This window comes from Phalacrocorax aristotelis, chromosome 8 (genome assembly GCF_949628215.1).
Source record: "Phalacrocorax aristotelis chromosome 8, bGulAri2.1, whole genome shotgun sequence".
NCBI classification, from domain to species: domain Eukaryota; kingdom Metazoa; phylum Chordata; class Aves; order Suliformes; family Phalacrocoracidae; genus Phalacrocorax; species Phalacrocorax aristotelis.
In genome coordinates, this window is record NC_134283.1 from 15,294,599 (window position 1) to 15,321,421 (window position 26,823).

At 41.3% G+C, this 26,823-nt stretch overlaps 1 protein-coding gene across 1 annotated transcript in view; it reads right to left on the minus strand.

Moving 5' to 3' along the window:
- Positions 1–24,257, minus strand: part of NETO2 (neuropilin and tolloid like 2) — a 35,908-nt gene extending 11,651 nt beyond the window's left edge. The window contains exons 1-6 of the mRNA XM_075101496.1: positions 24,018–24,257; positions 11,795–11,851; positions 10,162–10,299; positions 5,016–5,264; positions 2,619–2,663; positions 2,402–2,529 (exon numbers count right to left, since the gene is read on the minus strand). Of these exons, the coding sequence (XP_074957597.1) occupies positions 2,402–2,529; positions 2,619–2,663; positions 5,016–5,264; positions 10,162–10,299; positions 11,795–11,851; positions 24,018–24,051 (651 nt within the window). The 5' untranslated portion in view covers positions 24,052–24,257. The remainder of the gene's footprint in view (positions 1–2,401; positions 2,530–2,618; positions 2,664–5,015; positions 5,265–10,161; positions 10,300–11,794; positions 11,852–24,017) is intronic.
- Positions 24,258–26,823: the final 2,566 nt, after the last annotated feature.

The window sequence follows — 26,823 nt, forward strand, 5'->3', positions numbered from 1 at the left end:
TGTAACTCCCATTTCACAACGCTTCTAAACTTATGTTTTCTCATTAAATGCCAATGTGGAGTATTACTTGGAATTTGTTGCTCCTCCCCCTCCCAAAAACAATCTTTACTTAATAATTTACTCTGATATATTTCCGCTCCCTTTGGAAAAAAAGTAAAAAGCAACATACATGGTGAAGAAAGCCCTAAGTAGCTCTGCTAAATGTGCGGTCTATTACTCTAGAAGAGTTACAAGACACACAAATGTGCTGAAAGAATTTTAATGTTATTTTGACTGTTCTCTCTTAATTCAGAAAAACAATGTTAAAATGTAAGGGAAGGAGTCTAATCAGAAAAGCTCTGAAGTAAACTAAGGAAATTAAAGTTTGTCGCTTCAGAATGAAAGCGTTGTTATTGGTTTTGGGGTTTTTTTTTTGGCTGCTGCCTTTGTTAGATTTACTGCTAGAAATTCTCAGTTACATTAAGAACCTGTCTTTCACTGATGTCTTATCCCACAAACATGGGTGTGAGCTGTTAAGTGCTAGTATTTGTGCTGAGAGACAGTATTTTCATTTAGTGATTGATTTTATATATCTGCTGTGGAATAACAACAGAAGTTAAAATAAGTTAGTATGCTTTTAGTAGAGCTATTCTGTGTATGAAAACAAAGGAATAATTCCATTAAAAGACCTCAGCCCTGCAAAACTCCTTGTTAGTGTGTTAGGCAAGTAACTTTAAAAGGTCCTCACTCTTAGATTGTATTGATTATTCTAGTAATTTTCTGAAATCTGGATAAATAAAAATAATTTATTAAATATCTGTTATGCAGATTTTAAAAATCCTTTCATTGCTGCAGTTGTGTCAGTTTTAAAAATTTATTTTTATTACAAAATCGAATTGAGGAAATTAAAGACGTCTATGCTTATTTTTCTCAAGAGACTGCACCATATCAGATCTAATGGATTTTATAATTGTAATTCTGCCAGAATTGAAGCTTGAGGAACCACTGCAGAACACTAAGAATTATTTTTCTGTAATGTTTTAATTCAGTAATTTAGGATGATGATCTAATCTCAGGACTGACCCAGTGATAACTCTGCCTTCTGGTAACATTCAATAATTTATTAAAATACTTAAGCATAAGACCTGGTGCACTCAAGTGGCAGTGTAGAGAGAAAATGGTTTTATTATTGTTTCTGGAAGAACTGCTACTATTACTTAGACTAGGATAGGGCTCTTGGGACTTGAGTCATTTCCTCAAAGGCTCAAATATATTCATGGAGTTTTAGTTTCTTTCTTGTCTTGTCCTCTTAATTACCATCTTTTAGGTTTCTGTTTTAGAACTAATTCAGAAGTTTGTGAATAGGGCTGGTTATTTAACTCTTAGGAGTGTGTTAGTAGGCATAGAGGAGGCTGGTCATCTTGGTAGCTACTGCTTAAAAAGATTTTTTAATTTTATGTACATGCAAGCAGTTGTATGGGCTTTAATACACAGACAGAGGCAAAATTACAGACATGTATGCTATAAGGGATAAAAATAAGTATTCTTCAGTGCAACACACAAGTAATTAACAAGTATATGATTCTGAAACATAAAGCTGTTGATTTTTTTGAACAGGCTATAGCTATTGCATTTTGGAATTATGAATGGGATTTTATCCTTCTCTCTGCCCAACAATAAAGCTCAAGTTTTTAACAAGCATAAGATAGTGATGTTTTTGTAAGCAGTCTCTAGTTCTGCAGGCGCAATCATTAAGTATCAGGTACCTAGGTAACTAATGCTGATTTTTGGCTCAAGCAACTAATATGCCTGTTTAGAGCTTGAGCAGAAAAGCTCTGGCAAATTTTAATGTGGTGCTTTAAGAGGCTGTGATCCTGTAGCTAAGTCAGAAGAGAAAGAGTGATAATTCCTCAGCTATTTCCAGACAAAGCCTTTCATTTTAGCTCAGACTGCAGATGAAAGTGGGTTTTAAGTTGCTGGATTGTGAATTAGACTGGGGAGGAAAAGGTACGTGTTCTGTTGACTTTGAACAGAACCAAATTCTGCAATAGAACCACTGAAGGCAAAACATTAAACTATGGCAGCAAGATTTACTGGTGTTTATCCAAGCTGTTAGCCAGCATTTTTGCCTGCAGTCTTCCAATAAAACCAGAGTCTAAATCGGATGCCCTTGAAAATTGCTGCTTAAACAGTTTTCACAGTCATTTTGTATTTTCAGTTTCAAGTAATAGGAATACAACGCTGTGGACCTGCTGTAAAAGTTTAATTTCAGAAACAACCCTCTACCTGCATTTCCTAAGCCACTGATACATAATTAATTTCAATGAAAGTGAGACATTATGCAAATAACAGCTACTGACTACTACCTGTTACTAATGACTTGGAAACCCATTATATGCTGAATGATATGAATGGAACCCACCTTAGCATTTGGAGTAGCTTTAATTGTCCATATGCAGTCAACTGCTTGTCCCGGTTTTGTTTTTCCTTCTTGTTCTACTTGACTGGAACGTACTATTCCATCAGCTCCTGAGAGCTCAAATTGGCAGTCTAGGGAGAACATATATCTTGCTGTCAAATGCAATATGGTATCAATTTAAAATTTCATGTATAAAGAAATTGTTACTGTAATACTAGACCTGGGATGGGATTTAGAATACCTCCTAGGTAAGTGAAGTCAGGATCTGTAATAGAAAGAAGTCATGAATCACAGAGCTATCAATGCTTGAGAATCACTTCAAGGTTTAGTATAATCTGAAGATTATGTCCATTTTTTATTATGTCACAATAAAAATTGCCAGAAAGTTTACTGAATTGATTGGAGGGTACAAAATTTTTTAAGACGTCAATCTCTGTGGAATAATGTTGTCCTTATCTGAATAAGGTAATTCTATACTCATAGCTCAGATTTCTACCATAACACCAAAAATTACTACTCACTATTTTGTTCCTGCATTACATTCTGAATTTAACTATGCCAGTTTTCACTGAAATCACTGGAGCTCCACAAAAGTACAGGGGATCTTTCTGTGTGCATAATTTTTATGAGATTGCTGCCTGTCTAGTTCTGAAAAATTTGAAGTTTAGTAGACTGTATCAACACTTTGAAATTGCTAATTGCTATTAATAAAGGACAGTTCAATACTAAAGATACTTTTTCCCTGGGTACCCATGCCTCTTCTACTTGGCCAGGTAGCACAGTTCTAGACATCGTTTAGGGAGGCAGATTTTCACCTTGACTGCTCCTCTATCTTCTCTCTTCTCACTGTGATGTGTAGGTAGTGTATGTTTCTGTAGTATATACTGTAGCAGTATACTGTACACATACTACTAGTGAGTTAAGAACTTATTTTTTTATAATGGTTAACTGATGGTACTTGACTGTACTGGGACTAAGGCTCAGCTAAAAATGATTCTTTAGTGGGCTGGGATGTCCAAGACTTACATTTCAGTGATCAGGTTAGCGTTTCCTCAAATCAGTGTAGAAACTCACAAGATGCACCCATTTGCAGCTATGGCATAGAAAATCACCACAGAAATAACACAAATCATAGTATGTATCTGTGTGAAATGTTAGTCTATGCAAAGAAAGCACTAGTTCATGCAGAAGTGCACGCCTGTTTTGTACAAAATTCTTTTCCAAATGAAGTTCCAGAATTTGCCTCTTTCTGTGGTCCTCTGAATGTTTTGATGTATAGGGTGTTTATCACTTCCCCTAAAATGCCTCAGTCCAGAGCTTAAGACTCAGTAGTACAGTTGAGAAAATGCCTTCTTTGCCCTCTGTTTCAGCCACCTATAGTGAAATCTATGATCACTATATGCAAAATTCTGCAGATTTTCAGCCTTTTTGTGAACTGATTTTTTTATGAAGTGGGGGTATATGTGCATGTCCCCTTCCATTTTCACCATTCCAAAATAGTTTACCACACTCCATGTAAAGGAAAGAAAAGAAAAACATCACTCCTTCAGCTGCTGCAACCTATTGTGAAAATAATATACAGTTTAAATGTATATTTAAAGTTCCAGCCTAGAACTAGGCTAAGCTAGTTTTGAAAGTGCTGTTAATGAAATGGCTTTGGAAATGGAATTGGCAAAATGCACTGACCCAATGAAAACATTTTATCATGTTATTCCCAGTGGACTGGTAACCATGTTAATCTGAAGAGTTTCCAAGTCTAAATCCCTAGCAAGGTATACAGTTCTACAGGCAGTAATATATAATCAAGTACAGCATTTTCACATGCTGTAAGGGGTAAAAACTACAGTTGGGTAAAGACAACATTAAAAAGTTATGTCTGTGTATACATTCACAACAGTAGTAGAGATGACATTTGTATACTGTTTTTTGTCCCAAAGGACAACAAAATGCTGATAACTACACGTATAGTATCTATGAAGTACAGCAGTCAAGGGCTGCCAGTTTTAAGTGGCCCCACAGAGAAGATGCACTTTCTGTTTGTCTAAACGCACCTTCAGCATATTATCCTCTCCTTCATTACCTGTAAACTACACTGTACTTTGAGCAAAGAACAAATCTGCTGTCTGAGCCTGTGGTTTGAGGAAATCTGAGAGCTGATGCTTGGACTATATAGCTATTTGCCCTGGCATCTGGTTGGAAATGCTATTGTAGATTTGGTTCAGGTGTTTTTGTCATAGTGTCTTATACTCCAAGAAGATAGGCTGTTGCAAATTCCAGCTATTAGTCTACATAAATGCTCTTTCCATTACTACCACTGGTGAAACTGGTACAAGTTAGAGTAACAAAGGGGGGAGTTGCTAAAGCCTTCAGCATAAACAAGATCAACCGACTTCTTTACTAGCAAACTACAGACTTATACTACCCTTCAGTCTTTTTCCCAAAGTAGTTTTAGTCAAGTATACTGTAGCATTAGCAGGACTGAGACTGTAAGTATCGTATTGTCACTTTGCCTTCATAACCACTTAGGAAATACAGCTCTAGACTGCTAGCATAAACACATCACCAGAGGTCAATGGGAACAGGTCATTAACTCAGTCAGAATTTTAAGGATCTTTACCTGGTATAAATGAGTACTTTGCCTGAAACCCCTTTCCTTCCAGCTCCTCATCAGAAGCAAACTTGATCCACATAAATCTCCCGGTTGATCTAATTAGTGCAGGACTTTTCAGACCACAGTAACGATTAATGAGAGGGGAGAAACCAAAAGGTCCATCGCGAACCTCCAGATGATCAAACCGACATTCAAATGAGGGTTCTATGTAATAAGGTTCATCAAAGGTCAACTCAATTCTTTGTCGTGGAGCAGCTAGACATAAAAAATTGAGCAAAAGATTAAATGAAGATCTATATTAAAAACACACGAAGACATGAAATAATGAAGAGAGGCCTCTAAAACAGCAAGATAAAAAAAGAGACGGGAAACTTCTCAAAATACATCTGCAGTCTGCTACTAAAATTCAGATACACTGTAATAAAAAATTTAAAAATTATTGTGTAGAAGATACTTTTTCATGGAATTTTATGGAATTTTTTGCTTGCTGATCTTTACTGTTGAATATTAAGAAATGACATAAATTTAATGCAGTACATGTATTAAGATATATGCAAAGGTATTTAAACAGGTATTAAGATATAAATTAAAACTAGTGTTCTTTGAAAGCAAAGAACATAAAAAAGGACAAGACCTTAAGGGATGCAGAAAACAATAGAAAAGAAAAAGATATGAACTACTCGCTTGTATATTTCCTAAACATTAAGCCCAAATTTGCAGACCCTTTGGCAGGAGACGTCTTTTATTAGAATATTCAGAGAAGTGCAAATGCTTCATATATATTATTAATATGCATGTGACTGCAGTTGTTGGTAAGTCTGAACCAGTGACAGCCTAACATCAGGATTTGGATCTGAACCCTAAATCCTGATGAGATGCAGCTATGGCTACTTTGTGACTGAATTTTCACATCTGTAGTTTGGAACTGTGACTTCAACTGTATGAATAGCTTCAGTGTTTCTTGTTCTTATCATCTATTGAGCTACATGAACTTTCAGATACTAATTGGTATCTGGAATGACAGTATTGAAGAATCACATGCTGTCTGCTTCTTCTGAATACAAAAAGGATTTACTTACGTGACTCTCAACACTCTGTTTAGACCTTATGCCTTACTTATATGAGCTAAATCATTCATAGCAGTTTGCACATATTGGCAGCGGTCTTGCAGCAAGGACCATATCTTAGCTAGAAATTGTGGAGGGCCATTGCCTCACTCAGGCACCCATAATGTTTCTGTAGAAGGACAGTGAGGACAGAGGCATGGAAACTGATTCTGTGCCCCACAGAAACTGCCTTGCACAAGGGAGATTCAGCAACGGATTTCCGAACTCTGTCCGAACTCTGACACTGGGCAGGGTATCTGCTCTCTAGGGCCTTCACTGGCAAGGAAGATGCAAAACTTCAGAAGTGCATGCATACAAGCAAAAATGAGGGTGTCTATGAACAAGTACCATACTCTAGAGATAAAAACTCACTGAAACATATTACTTGAATTATTTCAATTAATTGACATGAATCTGATGATTAAGCTGACTAATATTTTTAGCTGACTTCAGAAGGTTTGGGGTACATTCTAATAAGAGAAGAAAATTATTAGTGTGTCCCAGGTCTTGCAGCCTTTATCCAAGATATTCTCATTGGAATATCTTGGTGAGGCAGGCTTTCAACTGAAGGACTAGGGGGGTGGGTCTGTTGCAAAAATGCTCACACCAGCACGTCAACGCGGGAGTAAGTCAGGCCAAGCAGTGTGGTGATAAAGGTTCCTTAGCTGTATCCCAAGAGGTGAAACAGAAAAGTAGTCTCCTCAAGTGTATGTATACAAATCCATGCAGTCTAGGTAACAAACCAGAGGAAGTGGAGCTCCCTGTCCACTCAGAACGTTATGACATCGTAGGAGCAACTGAAACGTGGGACAACTCAGATGACTGGGGGATCACAATGGACAGTTACAGGCTCTTTTGTAAGGACAGGCAGGGTGGAAGACGTGGAGGAGTTGCACCCTACATTAAGGAACACCTTGAATATGTCAGAGTCAACTATGATGATTGTGACTGCTCTATCGAATGCCTCTGGGTTAAGGTCAAAGGGGTCATCTCCAACGAGGACCTCAGAGTGGGCATCTGCTATCGACCTCCTAACCACGATGATGAAGCTGACGAAGCGATATTTGGGGCACTAAAGCAAGCTTCTGGTCAACAGAACCTGGTCCAGATGGGTGACACCTGCTGGAAGAACAATACGGCAGCTCGCATGTTATCCACCATGTTCCTGGAATGAGTAGAGGACTGTTTCCTGATACAAATGTTAGATGTGCCAACCAGGAAGGAGGCACTGCTGGACTTGCTATTCACAAACTGAGAAAGCCTGCTTTGTAATATCTCAGCTAGTGATAGCCTTGGCTGCAGTGACCACAATATTGTGGAGTTTGGGATCCTGCTGAGTGTGCTGAAGGTCAGCTCTAAGACAAGGGTTCTGGGTTTTAGAAGAGCAAACTTCAGTGCACTCAAGGCTCAATTGGGAGGGATTTGATGGGAAGCTTCCATGGAAGACAAAGGAGCTAGTGAGTGCTGGGAATTCTTCAAGAACTTTCTCTTGGAAGCACAAAGCCAATTTATCTCCTACAAAGGAAAGGGAAGTAAGCGGAGCTAGAGGTCCCCATGGCTCAACCGTGACCGCCTGGGTCTACTCAAATCCAAAAGGGAAGCACACCAGAAATGGAGAAGTGGAGGATTATCTGTCGAGAGCTACAAGGGCATTGCCAGAGCATGCAGAGATGCAGTTAGAAAAGCAAAAGCCCAACTCAAATTGAAACTGGCTGTAGACATAAAAAATAACAAGAAAGGTTTCTTCAGACATGTCAACCATAGCAGAAAAAGAAGGAAGACGTAGGCCCAGTGTTAAACGGAAAAGGAGAGTCAATCACCAATGATGAAAAGGCAGAGGTCCTCAACACTTTCTTCACCTCTGTCTTTACCAGAACTGTCAGGTCCCAGGCTTTGGGAACGAAATTGCCGGTTAATCCAAACACTGACCCACCATCAGTGAGTTAGTACATGAATTACTACAGTAGCGTGACCCCTACAAATCAATGGGCCCTGATGCCGTCCACCCAAGGGTGTTGAGAGAGCTGGCTGACATCATTGCAAGGCCACTCTCCGTGATCTACGAGAAGTCATGGAGAATGGGGGATGTCCCAGAGGACTGGAGGAAGGCAAATATTACCCCTATCTTCAAGAAAGGCTCGAGGGAGGATCTGGGTAACTATAGGCCCATCAGCCTTACTTCAATCCCTGGGAAAGTTATGGAACAAATCCTCCTGAGGGCCATCACAAGTCAAATGAAGCACGTGATTAGGAAAAGCCAACATGGCTTCACTAATTCACAAGCACGATCGTGCTTGACAAACCTGGTGGCCTTCTATGACAAAGTGACTTGCCTGGTTGACATGGGGTGGGCGGTGGACATTGTCTACCTGGACTTCTCCAAGGCCTTCGATACGGTCCCCCACAGTCTCCTCCTGGAGAAATTGATGCATTATGGCCTAGACAAGTGGTCTGTGCAGTGGGTGGGGAACTGGCTGACAGGTCACACGCAAAGGGTGGTGATAAATAGCTCCTTTTCCAAGTGGCAACCTGTCACAAGTGGAGTCCCCCAGGGATCAATATTGGGCCCAATGTTATTCAATACCTTTAAAAGTGATCTGGATAACAGCATCGTGTAGCCTGATGAAGTTTGCTGATGACACCAAGTTGAGTGGGGAAGTAGACACTCCAGAAGGGAGAGCTGCCCTGCAGGAAGATCTGGATAGGCTGGAAGAGTGGGCCAGCAAGAACCTTATGAAGTTCAACAAGGAGAAGTGTAAGGTCATGCACCTGGGAAAACATAATCCGGGAGTGCAGCACAGACTGGGATCCACCTGGCTGGAGAGCAGCTCTGTGGAAAAGGGACCTGGGGATCCTGGTGGACAGAAAGCTCAACATGGGCAAACAGTGTGCTGCTGCAGCCAAGCAGGCCAACAGGATGCTGGGTTGCATCAAAAAGGGCATCGCCAGCAGAGAGAAAGAAGTCATCATCCCGCTCTACTCAGCGCTTGTCAGGCAACACCTTGAGTACTGTGTACAGTTCTAGTCCCCGCTGTACAAAAAGGATGTGGACAGGCTGGAAGGGGTCTAGAGAAGGGCCACCAAGGTGATCAAAGGATTGGGAAGCCTGCCATATGGGGATAGGCTGGGAGAACTAGGTTTGTTCAGCCTTGAGAAAAGGAGGCTTAGAGGGGATCTCATCACCGTGTACCAGTACTTAAGGGGTAGCTACAAAGAAGATGAAGAATCCCTTTTTACACGGAGTCACATGGAGAGGACAAGGGGGAATGGATACAAGTTGCTCTTGGGGACATTCCAATTGGATACAAGAGGAAAATTTTTCACAGTGAGGACAGTCAACCATTGGAATAATCTCCCCAGGCAAGTGGTTGACTCAGCCACATTGGACAGCTTCAAGAGTCGTCTGGACAGGGTGATGGGCCATGTTGCCTAGACTGCGCTCTTCCTAGAAAGGTTGGACTAGATGATCCCTGAGGTCCCTTCCAACCTGTTGTTTTGTGATTCTGGGAATGTAGCTTCATTCCAATTAATGGAATTTTTTTGTCCTCATTCATAATTTTAATAGTGACCTCAGCAGTGCTAACAAATCTCCATATTTTTAGTACAGTGCTAGGGCAGTCAGATGTGTCTTTTTTATTAGTACACGACAGCATAAAGATTTTCTGTGAGGCAGACAGAATATAGCCTTCAACCATCTTCTGCAGTTTATCATCAGCAATATTGGAAGTGATATTAAGGTAACAAGCTACAACTTTTATCTTAATAGTTCTGTGTCTTCATAGATTGCAGCAGATCTGATGCTGCTTTTTCTGGCTATGAGGGTATGTCTTATTCTGTACAGCTAATTCCTGAATGTTTGCATTTTCTATTAATTTGTTGTTATTACTTCAGAGAGCAAATTTAGCTTCTTGTTCATCCAACTGACTGCAGAATTGATGATATTACCAGTATGGCTATACAATATTTGACAGTATAGTAAAGTGACACAGTTCAAGATTGTCCATTTAACAGTACAACTGCAACACCACAAACAAATACAGCTGTACCTTCTAAGATATAGATACACTCTTGATTTGGTGGGTACACGTTAGGGTAGTTTGGTGAAGCAAAATGTCCTCCGTTACTTGTCCGTACCCAATTGTCACACTGGGTAGGTGGAATGTGATTCACTCCAATTTGTCCACCTTAAGCAAAAAGAAAGTGATCAAATAAATTTCCCCTGCAAGCATGCAAATTTCATTTTGCAAAAGTAGAACACTGACTTAATGCATATCCTATAAAAGAAGAAAGTAACTTATTTTGGTTGAAAACACTCTTACATGTCATTTGTTAGTATCTAGCTAGGAAAATCTTCTGTTCAATTTAGTGATGTCATATAGCCTAAAGAGATCATGGGTTTTCAATATCAAATATGTCCAGTAATCCCTGGGAAGGGAAGCGAGGGAGTAATTTTTTTACCCAAGTCAGTTTAGATTTTTTGATGCTCTTCTTTCTAAGTCAGTCACAGTGGCTTCAACAGAGCAGCATTACTTCATGGCTTATGTCTTCTCCATTGCTATGCAAATATAATCCAAAATATTTGTTAGCTTTTACTATTTTTGACCCTGATTCCAGAATATACTGAAGACATGGCCCTTAGATTGAGTATCTGTTTACAATAATTTCTTGAAATACAGAACTCTTACAACAGAATTAATTATAATTTGTAAATATGCCAAATACAGCAATGGTAGTTAATAAAATTACTAGCAATAGGTAAATTGCACTGGTAGCAATTTAAGTAGGGTCTCATTTAAGATCAAAGGTCATCTGGGTGTACAGGAAAATACGATCCTTGACTGAGATCATGCAGTTCACTAAGCTAGTGCACCACGCTAGACCATTTACAAGAACTCTGTTAGTTCAGATTTCCTTATCCAAGGAGAAAGGAGTTGGGAATAGTATGATCTCTCTGACATTCTTCGTAAGTACCTTTGACCCTTCTCCTTGATATCAGCAGAACTGTAGAGAATAAGAGAGGGGATATGTGGTTTATGCTTGATTTTTCCTAAATCTCACAGGGTGCTCTCATAATGTTATTTATATTTATGCAGGTTTTTTTTGCAGACCTTTGAGAGGAAGTCCATGCTGATACAGGTCTTAGCTGTCTCCAGTAAATTACATCACCTTCCACTGGTATCTTGGCAGCTTTTTAATTTATGGGGGTGAAAACTTAGTCTCCCCTGCAGAAATTGTTCAAGGAAATTCTGTAGGTGTCAGTTCAAGGAATTCTTCTCTCCTATGTGTGGGTTAATCCCACATATGAGAAAATAAGGATTGTGAAACTGATGCCTTCCCCACTCAGCAGGCTTCAAAAATGTTTGTGGGTGGACTATTTGAAAAGTTTGTTGTCAGATGCAGAAAACACAAATTTCTGTGGTGGTTTTTTTCCACCTGTAGGGTCTAAACCACAGAATTTTAACTGGGTAAGTGAACATCCATGTTCTTTGTGACTGGATGGCTTTGTTCAGCTGGAAAAAATGCAGTAAATGGGGAAAATAGAAAAACATGGGATTCATATTGGTAATTCAAGAGCTATTAATACCTGAACACAAATACTTTCTTTCACTTATATTGCTTAATTAAAAATGATAGAACTGTTACATTTTTTGAAAGAAAATCATCAAACCAAAATTGTACCTTGTGTCTTCTGTGCAACGGCAATCCCTTCCACTACAAGGATTGTTACTAGCAACACTGATGAGAGAAATTGGACAGGAAAAACATCAGTAATTCGTCAGAATTATAGACCATTTTCTGCAGTCTTGATTCATGCAAATCCTAGAATTGCTAACCAAAACAACTCAGAACATACAAAAATACATAATTAATCTATGTGCTTTCTTAAAACTTCAGCTTTAGAAAACCAGTGCAGTCTAAGTGCACTGTTGGTTTTTCTTCCAGGTTCCTTCAGAAAGCGTATATGAGATTATCAATTTATTGTTTGAGGGAACTTTAAGAATATTTTCTAGGGCATCTACTAATTTGCAAGCATTTTATAAAATTAAATGGTATCTATCTTCTAGATAACTTTCATATCCGAAACAAGATGTTTCACTGCTACATTGAACCATATTTATCATAAGACTTCATATGCATCACTTGTACAAAAGACTCTCCAGCTTCCAATAAATTAATCAGGGCCACAGGAGACACTGCATGGCCTTATCCCTACACGGATTTCAGGAGCGCTACAGAACTGTGCTTGCAAGGCTGGTTGTTGTGATGCTGCTGCAATACCAGTGATTTCTGCAAATGATGTGGCAGTAGGAGACAAGCAGATACAAGTTCTAACAATGGAAAGAATTACTCTGAGAAGTTACAACAGCTAGGGTGTGGACACTGTTAGGATGTGCACTGTTGCAAGCACTCTGGTTTGCTGAAGTGTTGTGTTAGTCTCCGGTCTTGGTACGTGCTGGCGTTTTCTACATTTGCATTGACTAAATATTGGACCTGTTACAGATTTTGTTATACTCTTTCCTCCAGCCCCCTCCCTCCCTCCCTCCCTCCCTCCCTCCCGTCTTCCCTTCCCTTCCCTTTCTCTCCTTCTCTCCCTCCCTCCCTATCCCTTCCCCTCCCCTTCCCTTCTCTTCCTCCCTCCTTTCCTTCCTCCCTCCCTGTCTCCCTTCCCAAAGAAGAAGAAGAGGCAGCAGCTGTCTACATGTTTTTGCCTTTGGCCTTTCCCTTACATATACACTTTCGTTGCACCCAAGAAGTGTCAGTCTGAACAGCACATATTAAAGATTCCATATACCACTATTCACCAACAGTTTTAAAGCATGTTTAATGTCCAGATTTTCCTAAAATGCTTTGTCTCCTCAATTTGTTAGGGATTACCAGGAAGAGAAAAGAGAATTAAATAGAGTATATAATTATGCCGCTCTTCAAATCTTTCATTTGCTTCTGTCTTGAGTATATCTACCATTCTGGACACATACTGTAGAAAACTAACTAAGTAGGCTAGGACTCTCTGCCCTCGACAGTAGCTGGCTGAGCGGAGATAGGATACAAGTTATAAAATCACAAGTGTCATTGAGGTGGTGAATAGAGAACAACTATTTGTCTCTTCCAATACAAGAACCAGGTGCTATCAGACAAAGCTAGCAGGTGGCATGTTCACAGTAAATCAAGATTTTTTTTTTAATTTTTTTAATGCACATACTTTGTCACACACCCTTAAGGTAGAAAATTCTGTTTCAGAAAACCCTTAAGCCATAAGTTGTTGGAAGTCTGGGATAATATTTGGGGCAAATATAATTTGCTCTACTTCTACACTCTTTCTGAGACCTCTGCTTTTATATCTCTGTGAAAGAAGATACCAGGCTAGATGGACCTTTGATTTGACCTGGTATGGCCTTTCCCATGTTCTTTATCGACTTGTTAGTACTAAGTCAGACAGACGTGGCCCCAACACTGCAGGAAAAAAAGGATTTCAGCAGGAATTTTATTGACACATTCAAAAACTTTGTTTTATTTTCCCAATTTTCTCCTCTCATTGCTCAGGCATTTTAGTGGCTCATGCTGTAATGGCATTTGCTCTATCAGTTATTTTCCCTGAGTTGCTGTTGGACTTTCAGCCCTTTAGAGAGTTCCAGAGTGAGCACGCACTAACTGTGAATTATGGTGGTCTTGACTGAACTCATCTAGATGCTACTGCAATGTTGGCATAGATATATTACTTTGGGGAAAGACAAAAGGAATCAAAGTCTGCCCCTGAAAGTGCCCATCTAGCATTTGCATTTTATTATATATGTTTCTGCTGCCCTTTCTTCCCTCTACCTATATTAAAACAGATTGTATAACATTATGAGACTTCCCTTACCAACAACTGCTTTTTCTCTTGCAAGTCAAGTTCACAACTGTGGGTGTTCTAAAATATCATATGGGTCTTGCAAACAAGTGTTATGTTCCTAGAAGCTTATCTGATTTTTAGGGATGGATTATGAAATAGTAGGTTAAGACTTAGGTAGTTTTGCAATTTCCATCATTGCAATAGTTCTGTATTTTCATCAATATACTGAAAATATACTTCCTAACTGTCATTATCCCAGTTATCCAACTGTCATTATACAAAGTATCAATTGTTAATCATTGCTGACTCACCCCAGATTGAAAATTCATCCTTCAGAAGAAAGTATCTAGTACCCATTACTGATCTTCAAGTTATGGATGTTCACTAGTCTTTAAAGCAAATACAATTAAAAAAAATCCCATCTTGATTAACATATGATTGACACTAGTTTCCAGTTATTTTTTAGTTTTTAGTATTTCTTATATAGATGCTACTATTTAAAAATTATTTGCAGTTTGCTTTTGCAGCTTCTGTGTTTAAACTGTGCACTCAAAGATCTAAATTTAAGTGCATGAACTTATAATGCATTTGTACTCCTGAGATTGCTTCTCCCTAACAGAGAATCTTGATAGTGGTTATAAAGTTGTCTATGTATTTTCTTTGGGTTTTTTCTACACTGGTTTTGCAGCAACACTTCAAAGTTGGCTTTTGTCCTTGAAGTAAACACAGTTTCCACAATCCTATATGAATTGTGTGTCAGTATGTTATTCTATTGAACTAACCCTTCTTAAAGATGTGCTATGCCCACCCTCTATTTTGCAACAACACAGCAATCTCTTTATAACTTCTTGTGCTGCTTCTTAAAATGCGAAATGGGTTTTGTCTTTTTTTTTCTTAAAGCAAACAAACACAGAAATAAGAGTAAGATAAATACTTTCATGACTAACAAAATGAATGCAGATAGTAACTCTCAAGTAACAGTGGGAAACTGGGGGTTTGTTCCTTTGTTTTGGGTTTTTTGCTTTGTGGTTGTTTTTTTTTTTAGTACAGCTATCTACTATGGCTACCACTGTTACAGTATATCTTTTTTTTTTCATCACCTTGCAAATATCAGTAAGCATCTATGTTTATTTCAGTGATTGTGTACTGAGAGAGACGACAAGATGTTCTTATGTTATGCTAACCAGTGATTTCCCTTCTTGAAATTATGCCGATACAGAAAGAAGCCTCCTAAAAGGACTTCACAAAACCTGACTGGCTTTCACTAAAGCCTGTGCCATTTCTGTAAATAGTCCAGAGCCGTTTATGCATGTGTAAGTGCAAAAGAACAGTGCATACTTCCTGCAGAACAGCATAGATATGCAGGCAATTACAGAAGATAAATGGGCTGAATATTTGTCTTATTGTCTTCCTTTTCCATGTTATATGGATGCGTGGATATAGTAAGTACAGGCCACATTCTCTTTGTTCCCTGCCCTTTTCATCATCTTCATTTTTAATCTCTTCCATCTCTTGCCTTTCCCTGGCAATTCCTATGCTTCTCACGCTCTCAACAACCCTGAAGATGTATTCAAAGCAGCCTAGGTAGCTAATGTTTAAGGGCCTTCCTTTGCCATTACTTTTATCCCAGGTGATAGTACAATAAAGAAAAGAGGTGTCTCTGACTAATACTCTGTATGTGTGCTGTCCTCATCTCTTTGACATTGCTAGCAGAAAGGTGGAGTGAGGTCTTACACCTGTTCTTCCTGAGAGTACTGGGCAGGGATGCCTGAGGTAGCATTGCCTTAAACTGTGTGCACTTAGATGACACAGTATAATGTGGGATAGCAAACAGGAGATTTTTGGCTGAAAACAAGGCCTATCAATGTTCAGGATGAAAGGAAAAAGAGGGGAAAAAAAACAGTTGGGATATTTTTAGACCTTTTTGACTGCTTCCATTAACTCATTTTTGTGTGCATTTTAAAAACAACATGGCAATCACTTGGTGTCCTAAATCCATACCACTTCCTGGGAAAATATTTTCAAATCTCAAAGACCATACAAGTCAGTGAGAAAGAAGGAAGTCATCTAGAGAAGAGACAGATCCTGTAGGATGGTGCAGTGAAGTGCTAGTGCTGAACCAGTGTCCTGGTACTGCATGCAGGGGGCAGACACAGCCATTAGAACAGACATGAGACACTGAACTACTTTTACTTAAAGTCTTGTAGCACTTTCAGAAGGATGAAGAATGATCTTATTATTTCTGATAAATTGAAATTCAAAGAGTTATAATGCACGTGAAATTGCAATGGAACACAGTATTCCTCTGCTCCTTTTTTCCTCTTTTAAATGCTATTAAATATGGTGATATGACTGTTCTTCTGAGTGGATGAAAGGTAACTCTAGAGTTAGCTCTGTATTCTGTTATGGTGCAGGAAGCAGAAATAGTAAATATCTGAAAATGCCACTTGAACATAGCTTGCTAATGTAAGCAGTGTTCAAGTGCAGGATTGCATGACTGCATTGAGTATCAAAGGGATGGAACGGTGGGCTTGACTGTTTTGTTTTTAATGGAGGAGTGTGGCAAGAATTCTACTAGAGGACACTGAAAAATGGGAGACTGACCTTATAAACTCTGAGATATTTAATTGGTAAATATAATAGAGGTTAGTGCTTCTGCACCTTACACTGAGCTTCAACTTCATGATACGTGCACTGTAGAAGAGGCTATAATTAAGCCAAGAGCAGCATTAGCCACTGGGGCAGACAGATTAAGAGGGGCTTCTTTTGTTCACGATTCTGGTATTTGCTACAGACTTCTATTCCACAAATTATGGTGCATACTTTTGTACTACCATTTAAAGATCTGATAGTTTTTACCTGTGTGAACATTAAACGTAAATAAAGAGCAGCAAGCTTCTCTGTTTTTAAAAGAATCAATTTTTCATTTTCTTCACTTCTTTGCATGAAATATTTTAGATCAAACAGCCTGCAGACAGCTGTATAAATTTTTAAGAGTGAAGACACTAACCATACATTGCAAATTCTTATTACTATTCTGTTGTTGAAATAGGCTTATGGAATAATATAAAAGAATTTGCTGAACTGGTGTAATAAACTATGCATTGTTTGCAGGAGTCAATATTTTCTTTGCTGGCATTTCTTAAATTCTCTAAAATTAATCTAAGCTGCAAAAAAAAGTGTGTTGATTTGTGTACTGAAGTATATATAGAGAGACTCACAAGTGAGTGGCTCCTCTTTCTCTTTAAAAATGAGAATAATATAGTTAGTTTTATAGTAAACAGGTGCTCAACCCAATATTAAGAAACCAGCATGTTGCTTAGAAAAACAAGTGCTTTAGGCTGCAAATCTGACATATGCTTGTACTTTCTGGCAAGATGCATTCTTCAGACTTCATGGGATACAGTACTGCTCTGAGCTCCCTATGGTATGTCTTTCCTCTGCTTTTTCTGCATGCTTTAGGGATCTTCACATACAGAGAAGACAGACTAGATTTTCTGTGGCTCTGAGAGCAATGCTTGTATTCAGTGATGACAGTGGGGGACCCATGTGTGCAGGGCAAGCTGAATATCAAACTGGGGAGCAATCATGCACAACTGAGAAACAAAGTGAAAAATTCCACCAATTTTTTAAATAAAGACTTAATCATTTAGAGTATTACACATTCTTAGTATAGTGGTAGTCATAATCCTAGGGATAAAGATGACAGACATTGCTTAAAGCAGGATTCACTGTTTTATCTCTGTGGTGTACTCCCTGGATTAGGCAACACCTTGTATACCTCTAGTCCAAACAGGCAGTAATTGGTAATGGAGAGGTCATGTGTCTTAGAGAATCTTGCCAGGATGCCTGCTTCTGTCTGGCAGATACAGCCTAGAGTAACAAATGCTTGATCTTAATTATATACTATGTTTTGCCTTATGGGAATTAATCCTCTTCGGTGTGCTATTCTTAAACCTAGCTCCTAATTTGCCCTGTGTGCTAAAATTAATGTTACTTTCAGTAACTGCTAATCACAGTGTCCCAGCTTTTACATCAATTTTTCTTCCCACATATGTCTAAACATTTACGTTAGCTATTAATGTGGTGGGAACATTTGTGATGTCATGTCCTATCTTATTCTCTGGCCAAGATCATATATACAACATAAATTACTTACATGTGTTTTCATTGCTTCTAAAGACTCTGACCAAGTGTAGGGTCCCATGATCAAAGCGGTTGACTGGTCTTCTTGCAAAGAATTTTGGCAATTTAGACAAACAAGGTAAAGTGGGGGAAGGATAACAGACAGTCCAGATTTTATGTAGTTCTGTGTGGATGGTCACCTCCTTTTCTTTCAGAAAATTAAGTGCTTTTCTGAGTCAAGCCATTTTTAGCTCAGAAACACAAACTGTAAATTCCATGGAATGAGATTTTTCTCTCTCTTGCTAGCATTTGGTGACATTTGCTAATTGTTAAAAGGAATACTGGGTTGCATCTGTTCCTGCTTTTTTAGGCAAACAATTCTATTGCTGAGGATGAAAACACAGCAGTTTTTGAATCCCACGTGCTCTTACAGTTCATAGTCTGTATATATTCCCTCATCTCTTGTGGTCTCAACAGGACATTTACAGATTGGTAAAATGAGTACCAAAGAGCAGTTAAGGTGGCTGCCTATAACTTAGCCTATTAACAGCTCCGGTGATTTCCTCGTGGTGGAATATACTGCAGGATTGCCACAGAATAAAGGGACACAGGTGAAGGTGTGCATTAGGCAAGATGCATTTCAGCTGTTTAGAAGTCTCACCCAGAGCATGTTAGTGGAGCTCCCAACCCATTTTTAATCCACCTCACAAAAGCTTAATAGCAGAAGTGGACTTCACCAGCTATGAACAGTGACCCTAGCGCCCTTCTAAGATCCACATCTTGTTAGGCATTAGCATGCCAGCAGGACATCTGAATGCACTCAGGTCTGTTCTCAGATATAACAGTTTCATCTCACTCCAGCTGTTTTACAGTAGGGATTCCTCTCTTTAAGATTGCCAAAGAACAAATCGGGAGTCTGTATCTCTGCAGAGAAACCAGGTTAACTGATTCAGGAAGTAAATGCAGTTCTCCCACGTCCCTTTGATCGAAATAATCTGCAGAACAATTCATGCTAGAATGGACTGACAGTCACCTCCAGGTTTCTTCAAAACATTTAACATTTCTGATCCCTTCCTCCATTAGAAATGTATAAGCAGCTGTGGGCTGAAAACTTCTGCCAGAAGAATGATATCTTTAATTTTTAAAATAGAAGCTTTCCTTTTTATACGGAAGATCTTTTTTCATCTCCAAGCTGTGGGCAGCAAGAGGTTGGTGAGAAGGCTGCATGTGTAAACCATGTTGATGATGAGTTCCAAAAACCTTATTAAAATATATACACCGACTTAAGACTTCAGATGGTTTCCCTGTAGCTGACAGAACTGATCCTGCTGTACATGACTATTCTGAATTTATCTTTCCCAGAGATTACTTATTCCTAGAACACCTGAAATTTAATGATACTTTTGACTTAAAAATAGATCAGATTGTATCAAACTTCTTCATCTCTTGTTCTTTGTTATCAATATAGTGTATTTTTCAGTGGAAATCTTTTTAGGCATATCTATTAAGGAATTAAAAGTTCTGCTGTCTTCTGTCATGTCTGACAACAATTTGTGTATAGAGTACAAATTAATATTTTTTTCTAGCTCCTCACTCTCAGTCCCTTATAGAGAGACTTCTCTGTGTTCATGGATTTTATTGTGTGCTAAAGAAGGTTTGTGAAACACATTGTTAACATATTGGCAGTCCTTTCTTGCTGCATAGTGGGTCAGCTTTGTAATAACAGAAAATGGAGTGAAGCACAAAGATACGCTAAAAGAAATGTGGAATTTTTTCCTAAGAAGTTACCTGCTGATTTTTTGTTGAAAAATTTACACTCCCCCACCCCAATCACTTGCAGTATTTCAGGAAGCACTTGTCAGTTATGTATCAATAGAGGTGGCAAGCTATTTAAAGGTGGCAAGCTATTTAAGTTGTCCAAGACTATAAGTGCTTCATTACTTAAAAACCAAATTGGAGTATATAGGGCAGAAAAGCAGCAAGCTTGTTTGCAGTGCTAGAACCCCAAGTGTATCCAAGACACTATAGTTAAGATTTTGCTTCAGTTCGTATAGACATGTCCATTACTACATGGGTAACCTGTTTTGTATGTAAACAATGTCTACCAGAGTATGCGTAATTTCTGGTATAATTGTAGATGTTTATCAGCCCTCTTCACTGTTTCTGCAGTGAATTATATTGTGAATTTATGACAGGTTCATAAATGATTAATAGCTTATAAAGTTTCATTTTGGGGTTATTCTTCTGTCTAATCTCCCTCCATAAATTAAACCTTAGGGAAAGTGTTGAAAATCTTAGGTTTTTCATTAGAGACGGATACATAATTTAATTATTCTGTACTCCGGCTCTAACTATATACCCGATTTATACACTGAACTTTCCTATTAATATCAATATAATTATATCCAACTCGTTCTGTAAAAATTTTAGTGTCATTGTCAGCTATGTCTTAGGAGAAGTAGGGAATTAATGTTTCTGAAGTTATGCTACTCTGGGTGGGAGCGGTGCATTTTGGATATTAAATTTGTTTATGTATTAATAGCAAGGCATAATACACAGGACCGAATACTTTCCTTGTTTATAACATAGCAGCTTCTTGAATCCTATTCTACAGTTACTTTAGTTACTTCTGCTTTTGAGTGCAGCAGCAAAGGTTGCAGGTAGATCCTGGTTTTAAGTAAAAAATTAGATTCTGACCCACACTTGATACTGCCTTTGTTAGGGCCACTGTGGCCTCTACAGTCAGTACTTTGCTTTTGGTTTCAGTGAACAAATCATTAAATCATTACCAGATTTTTAAATTATCTTTTTTCGCTGCTTGTTTTCAGCTTTTTAGGCCATTATTACACCTTTTGATTTTGGAAATAGGAGGCCACAATTCCTAGCTTTTGTGTGGAAAGAAGCATTACTTCCTAACACTACTTTTTTGTGAGAAATCAGCTGTTAAAATCATGCCAAAATGCAAATGAGGGGGCTGAGCAGAATGGCAGGAAGTTAATCATAGTACTCCACATTCTTGCAACCTGCCAGAGTTGGGAATAGTGCTGTAGCTTATTGGAAGGCTAGGAATGTCAACTTTTCAGAAGTAGCAGTCATTTGTTCTAGCCCTGGCTGCTTGTTGAATTATCAGGACAGAAATCACAAAATCTTCTTTTTGGCTTTTAAAGTTAATCCAATATAAAACTGAAATAGCCCCAAACTAATGTACATCAGGATTTAGCTTAGGGTTTGTGGGGTTTTTTAACCAAACAATAGCATACGGAAATAAAAGAGGGAGCGTATTTGAAGAATGGGAACAGGCTCTCAGCAAACACATTTCAGGGAATAGCAGATTTGAGGAAATTCCAGATAGTTATATTTACTTCTGAAGCATAACATAAAGATGGCTTTATTAAGAAAGCAGCTGCTTTTTTCTCATATGAGGTAAAAGGTTAAAATGCTTTATTGTTGTAGAGCAGTTGTATTTTGCCAGCCATGCTAGGATTAAAGAATGATTCTAGTGTGTTTAAAATCTCATTGAGAACTGAAGCATCAGGAAAAGGCTTCGTCTTTCAAAAACCAAAACACAGCAAGCACCTTGGCCTCTGGTAGGTTACATGCAGCACTGAGAAAGCAGGTTGGCATTGGCTGGGCTCCACTTCAGCAAAACCTGCAGCTACTGCAACCTGAGTGCAATCGTGATCCACCATTGCTTCCACTCAGCACTACCAGCTGGCAGATCTGGATGACAGCAAATAATCAATGTAAGACGATGGGATTCAGGATGAGACTTTAAAAAGTTCTGCTGAGCACTATGGACAGAGGCAGTAAGATTACATGAAGATGTTTATTTATACCAGCCCTTATTCGCAGCTGAGGAAGAACATAGAGTAGCTCTGAACAAGCATAATGGAAGAAATTTGAATTGCCACTAAGTGAGTATGATGGGCTGTCTTCTGCCCTGAGGTATACGGCCAAAAATAAGAGCTTTGTGGATGACAGAAATGTATATATATGCATTCCATGTTAAGAACAGAAAATTAAACTGTTTCTAGAGTATTATTAAAAGATATATGACTTTTCACAATATACTGAGCTTCATGGTACTTCATATACAGTCTAGCGGAACTCTCTCAGTTCTGCATAAAAAGCTATTTGTATGGAAAGAAAAAAAATTACTGCCACTCTAAGTAAAGCTTCCATGCAGAATTTAAGACGCAACTCTTAAAATACAGATGCTTACTTTGAATGTTACTCCCAACAGTTTCCTTTTGGGATTAAATCTTTGTGTCTATTTATAGGAATCTTTTTTTCTTTCTGACAGATGCAATAATCGAGCTATAAGATGACTTCTAGTAAAGAAGAGATAAAAGGGAGTGTTTGATGCTAAGAAATTATAGGTTGTTTCTGTAGTCATGGCAAGGGATGCATTTTGAATACTAACAGCTTACTGACTAATGGCTTTGTGCAATTGATAGATTAGGAATAATACAAAAAACTTCCCATAGAGCAACCTTTTATCTAGACACAAGTGTGGTTACAACAGATTGGCATGAAGTCTGTTCAGGAGAAAACCCATACAGTCAAATTTGCAGCAATCATGTATTTCTGAAGTGTAATTAAATCTGCATATGTACAAATGTCAGTTGTGTTTTATGGTTGTTTTATAGCGGGGTTTACGGTATTTAACCATGTTACTTAAAGAGGAAGTTAAAAAAAAATCTCAATGCCTTTTCTCCCCTATGTAAGCCATATGTTCCTCTGTCATCTAAACTCAGTGGATGGTTAACACCTCTCTAGAGAGAGACATTTATTGAGAGCAAGTATCTTTCTTCCATTGCTCAATTATTATGCTAACAAATGAAAAATATTTATTTAAACCCTCAAGACATTTGTCCTTCAGGCCAGGAACAGGGGATTTTATGGGCTGTGGAAACATTCTGGATTTAACACAGACTTCTTTACAACTTTCATACCATGGAAAGACATCCATGTGTATCAGAAACCGTTCTCCACTCTGCAGTACTGCTGTGTTGGCTTCAATAATGCAAGGAGATGGTCTAAAATTTCCTAATGGAATAATTTAATTAAAAAAACAAAAACCCCTGATGGTTTAAGTCTGCTACTGCTAACGAAGATACAGTATGCTAGAAATAGTCTATCGAGGCACAAGGTTAACAACTGCCATATCTAGCTTTATTTTCTCACAGAAAACCCTCGCCTATTGTCGAGCTGTATTACTAATACCACAGACAAAGAAATGCTAGGATGAGGAGCCTTCCTCAGTTGTTTACCTCCGAGCCTAAAGAAGTTAGCAACAAGATTTGAAAGTGGAAGAGAAGCCCAGGTGAATCCTGGTCAGGTAGTCGCTTCTGACTCAGGTGACTGATTTTGTGAAAACCTTGCTGAAAACAGGTCTTGCTCCCGATAACAAGTACGAGAACCTGATCACGTTTAGGCATCTCCTTAGATGAGTTCAGACAGCAGAAACAGTATTTTTACTGTGAAAAGGCTGGAGCGTAGGGAGGTCTCGGTGCGCCTCAGGAATATACGGGGCACTCGGGCACGGTCGCTGACCGTGACGCCCGTTTCTGCTGGCTGGGACCCCCAGAAGCCGAGGTGCTCCGGCCGGCCTGCCGCCTGCGATGGCTGCGGGCTCCCGGCCCGCCACGGCCCCACGCCGGGCTCCCGGCAGCGCCCGCCCCGCAACCTCGAGCCGGCACCGCAGTGCAAGGCCGGGACCCGCCAGCCGCCCAGCGGGGTAACGCGGGCGGGATGCGCAGCAGCCGCGGGAGCAGCATCCCCCGTATCCCTAGTACCAAAGTTTCCGCTGGCGGTGGGAGGGCGGCCGGGGCAGTGCGGGGGCAACCGAAGGGGTGGGCGCCCCTGGGGCTACGGCGGTGTCCCATCCGGCGGGGCGCGGGCAGGTTCTCCCGCGGCGGGCGCTGTGCCGCCCGTGGCTCCTACCTTCCAACACCGAGCAGAGTTTGTGCAGTGCCATTGTCTCCCGGCGGGCCGCGGCGGCGACGATCACCGGCGCTCCATGGCCGCGGCCGGGCGCGGCGGCCCCCTGCGAGGGCGCAGTGGCCCGCGACTACTGGTCGGCCGGCCTCCGCCCGCCCGCGGCCATGCCCGGTGGGACGCGATCAGCCTCCGCCGCACGAGCCCGGAGTCTCCGCCGCCGCCGCGCTCAGTCCCATCCAGCGCGGGGCGCGGCGGACTCCGTCGGGGCAGACCTGCCCCGGGGGGCGGGGAGCGGGGCCGGGGCTCCCCCTAAGGCGGCCTGAGCGCAGCCTGGCAGCTCCCGGCCTGACTGAAAGGGCTGCCGGTAGATGAAGCTCATTTAAGATGTGAGGGGTGTTTGCCTGGATGAGCCGCTTGTACGCATGTGCCCGCCCCCCCAACCGAGCCCCGCAAGCAGGCACCGCCGCAGCCGGCGGGATTGCTCTGCTCCTCCCGCCCCGTCTCTACGGGGAGCCGGTAGTGGCCCCGTTGAGGCGCCGCGCCTCGGTCCCGCGCCGTGCATCGTGCCCTAGGCCGTCCTCCCCGCCCGCCTGCCGGGATTTTCTCGTCTGCGGAGAGGGGCATGGCGGTGCAGGCCGCTGGTAGCGCGTCCCCCGCGGCCGCCGAGACTGTGGCCGAGGTGCCCAGCAGAGAGACGTGCAGCCCCTGTCTAGGGAACGGTGGCTCCGGTGAACCTGAACACAGGCAGCCCGCCTTTGTTCGGGATCTGAAGGGGGTCCCGGTGGGGTAAAAGAGCCGGTTCTCCCCTTCGTCTGCCAGCCCTCCCCTTCCCCCCCAACTCATGGCTGAGAGCGTGTGCGGCCCCAGCCTTACGGCGTGCCCGGATGCCTGCGCGCCTGCAGCGTGTTGCTTGCAGCTCGGGCGCCGGGAAGAGCCCATCACACGCTATTGTGCGGCTTTGACAAGAGTGACAGCTAAAATAGAGCTATTACTTTACAAGAAGTCAATAAAAAGGTGCACTTAGCCTGCTGCCTGCCCTGGCTCCCGTCCCTCTGGTTATCCATCACATCTGGTTAGCTCGTGAGGGTAGATGGTACTTAGTGGAAGAGCCCGAGGCGGGGGCAGCTGGCCATGTCGGGGGAAGGGCTGGCGGTCGCCCCCGGCAGAAGGGCTTCCCACCGGGCCGGGCGGGCAGGGAAAGCCCCCGGCCAGCAGGTCCCCCCCCGAGCTGCGGGGCTCCGCGTCCCTCCGGACACCTCTGGACTGGCGGCGGGGGCGTGTATCAGGGAGAGCCGCGGCTGCCCAGGACAGCCGGGAGCATGGCCGCGAACGGCTGCCGTACCCACAGGCTGCCTGAAAGATGACAGCAACGCATGTAAGCCCGTTAGAGATTTTTTCTGACTCTCCCATAGGCAACACGGGTTGAAGTATCTCAAGGTATTTCACCCAGGATATTGTCTCCCTAGAATTGCCGATTAGGCGGGGCTGAGAGCTTTCGCTCAGGATCCCCAAGTATTGTCAGGCGGAGAGGTTCGGCTCTGTGCGCGGGGTGCGCTGCAGCACTTTGGGCAGCAGGCAGGAGCGGCCCGAGCCCGCCGCGAGTGCGGTGCCGGGCGCGGCCGCCGCGGGTGCCCGGGCCCGAGGGCAGGCTCCTGTCCCGCTCCCAGGATGCGGGACGTAGTTGTCCCCACTTGACTCAGGTCTTCTCCTCATCGGTCGTGCAGAATGACGCAGGTGTGAACCTCCCGGTACCCTACACGGAACTCCGCTGTCCGAGCTCAGGCATTTCATGGAAGCAATTCGGAACCCACTCGAATTTTGCAAACTGTACATTAGCGGCGTAATTTCAACTTGCGATTCCGTCTGCTGAAGGAGCAGGGCCGCTCACAACACTCTCGAACGTGATTGTGAGCGGTGAAGCTCTGATTTCCTTGCGGTTTGGTGCTACGTGTTTGAATGTTAAATTCTTTCTACAGTGTTCAAAGGTCAGCATATCCTCTTAGAAAAGGTCATTCTCTTCCTTCAGATTATCAGTTAAATCTTTCAGGCTCTTCAAGTCAATATAATTGTCAGTTGTAGCGAATTAAGCAAGGAAGGACCGAAACGCGGTTGGGTGAAGCCGGCGCAGAGCCCCGCGGGGCTGCGGGAGGTGGCACTCCTCCCTCCCAGAGCTCGGGCGCTCTGCTTGGTCACGGGGCACAGAGGGGTACCCGGCGAGACCTTATTGTGAAGGTCCTGAGCTTTTCTGGGTATTAAAGATCCATTTCAGTGTTCTAAGAAGCTTGATTAAGTATTAAGCTTGATGCTTTGGCAAAATCCCAAGTTACATAATTATATTATTCTGCTTAGTCGAATTGTCCTTTCAATTTCAAGTAGAGCTAATACAGTCCTTCTCAAAGGGTAGCTTTCCCATGAGTTGTTGAATAGCGGCTGCATTCCAGCAGAGGATGAAGCAATTTCTCTCGCTTCACCTCCTAACCATGTTGTTATAGTGTCGTGATGAAATGTTATACAGTGAAAACTCTTAATATAAAGAGAAGTCCTCATCAGGTGGGTCTTCTTTGCATTTTTTTCTCTAATAACAAAAATATTTACTGTAGTAACTCAGGAAAATAGCTAACAGACTAATAATTTCTACTATATCTGTGCATCATCCACATTTTTCTACCCTCTCTGCAAGTACATAAGCACAAAATTAAAATCTGACTATGCTGTTGTGCAGATTGTTAGGAGGCAGGGGGTTGCTTTTTGTTGTTGTTTTAATGCAGTGTAGCTGACAGCAAAATTTGACTCAGATATTTTTATTACT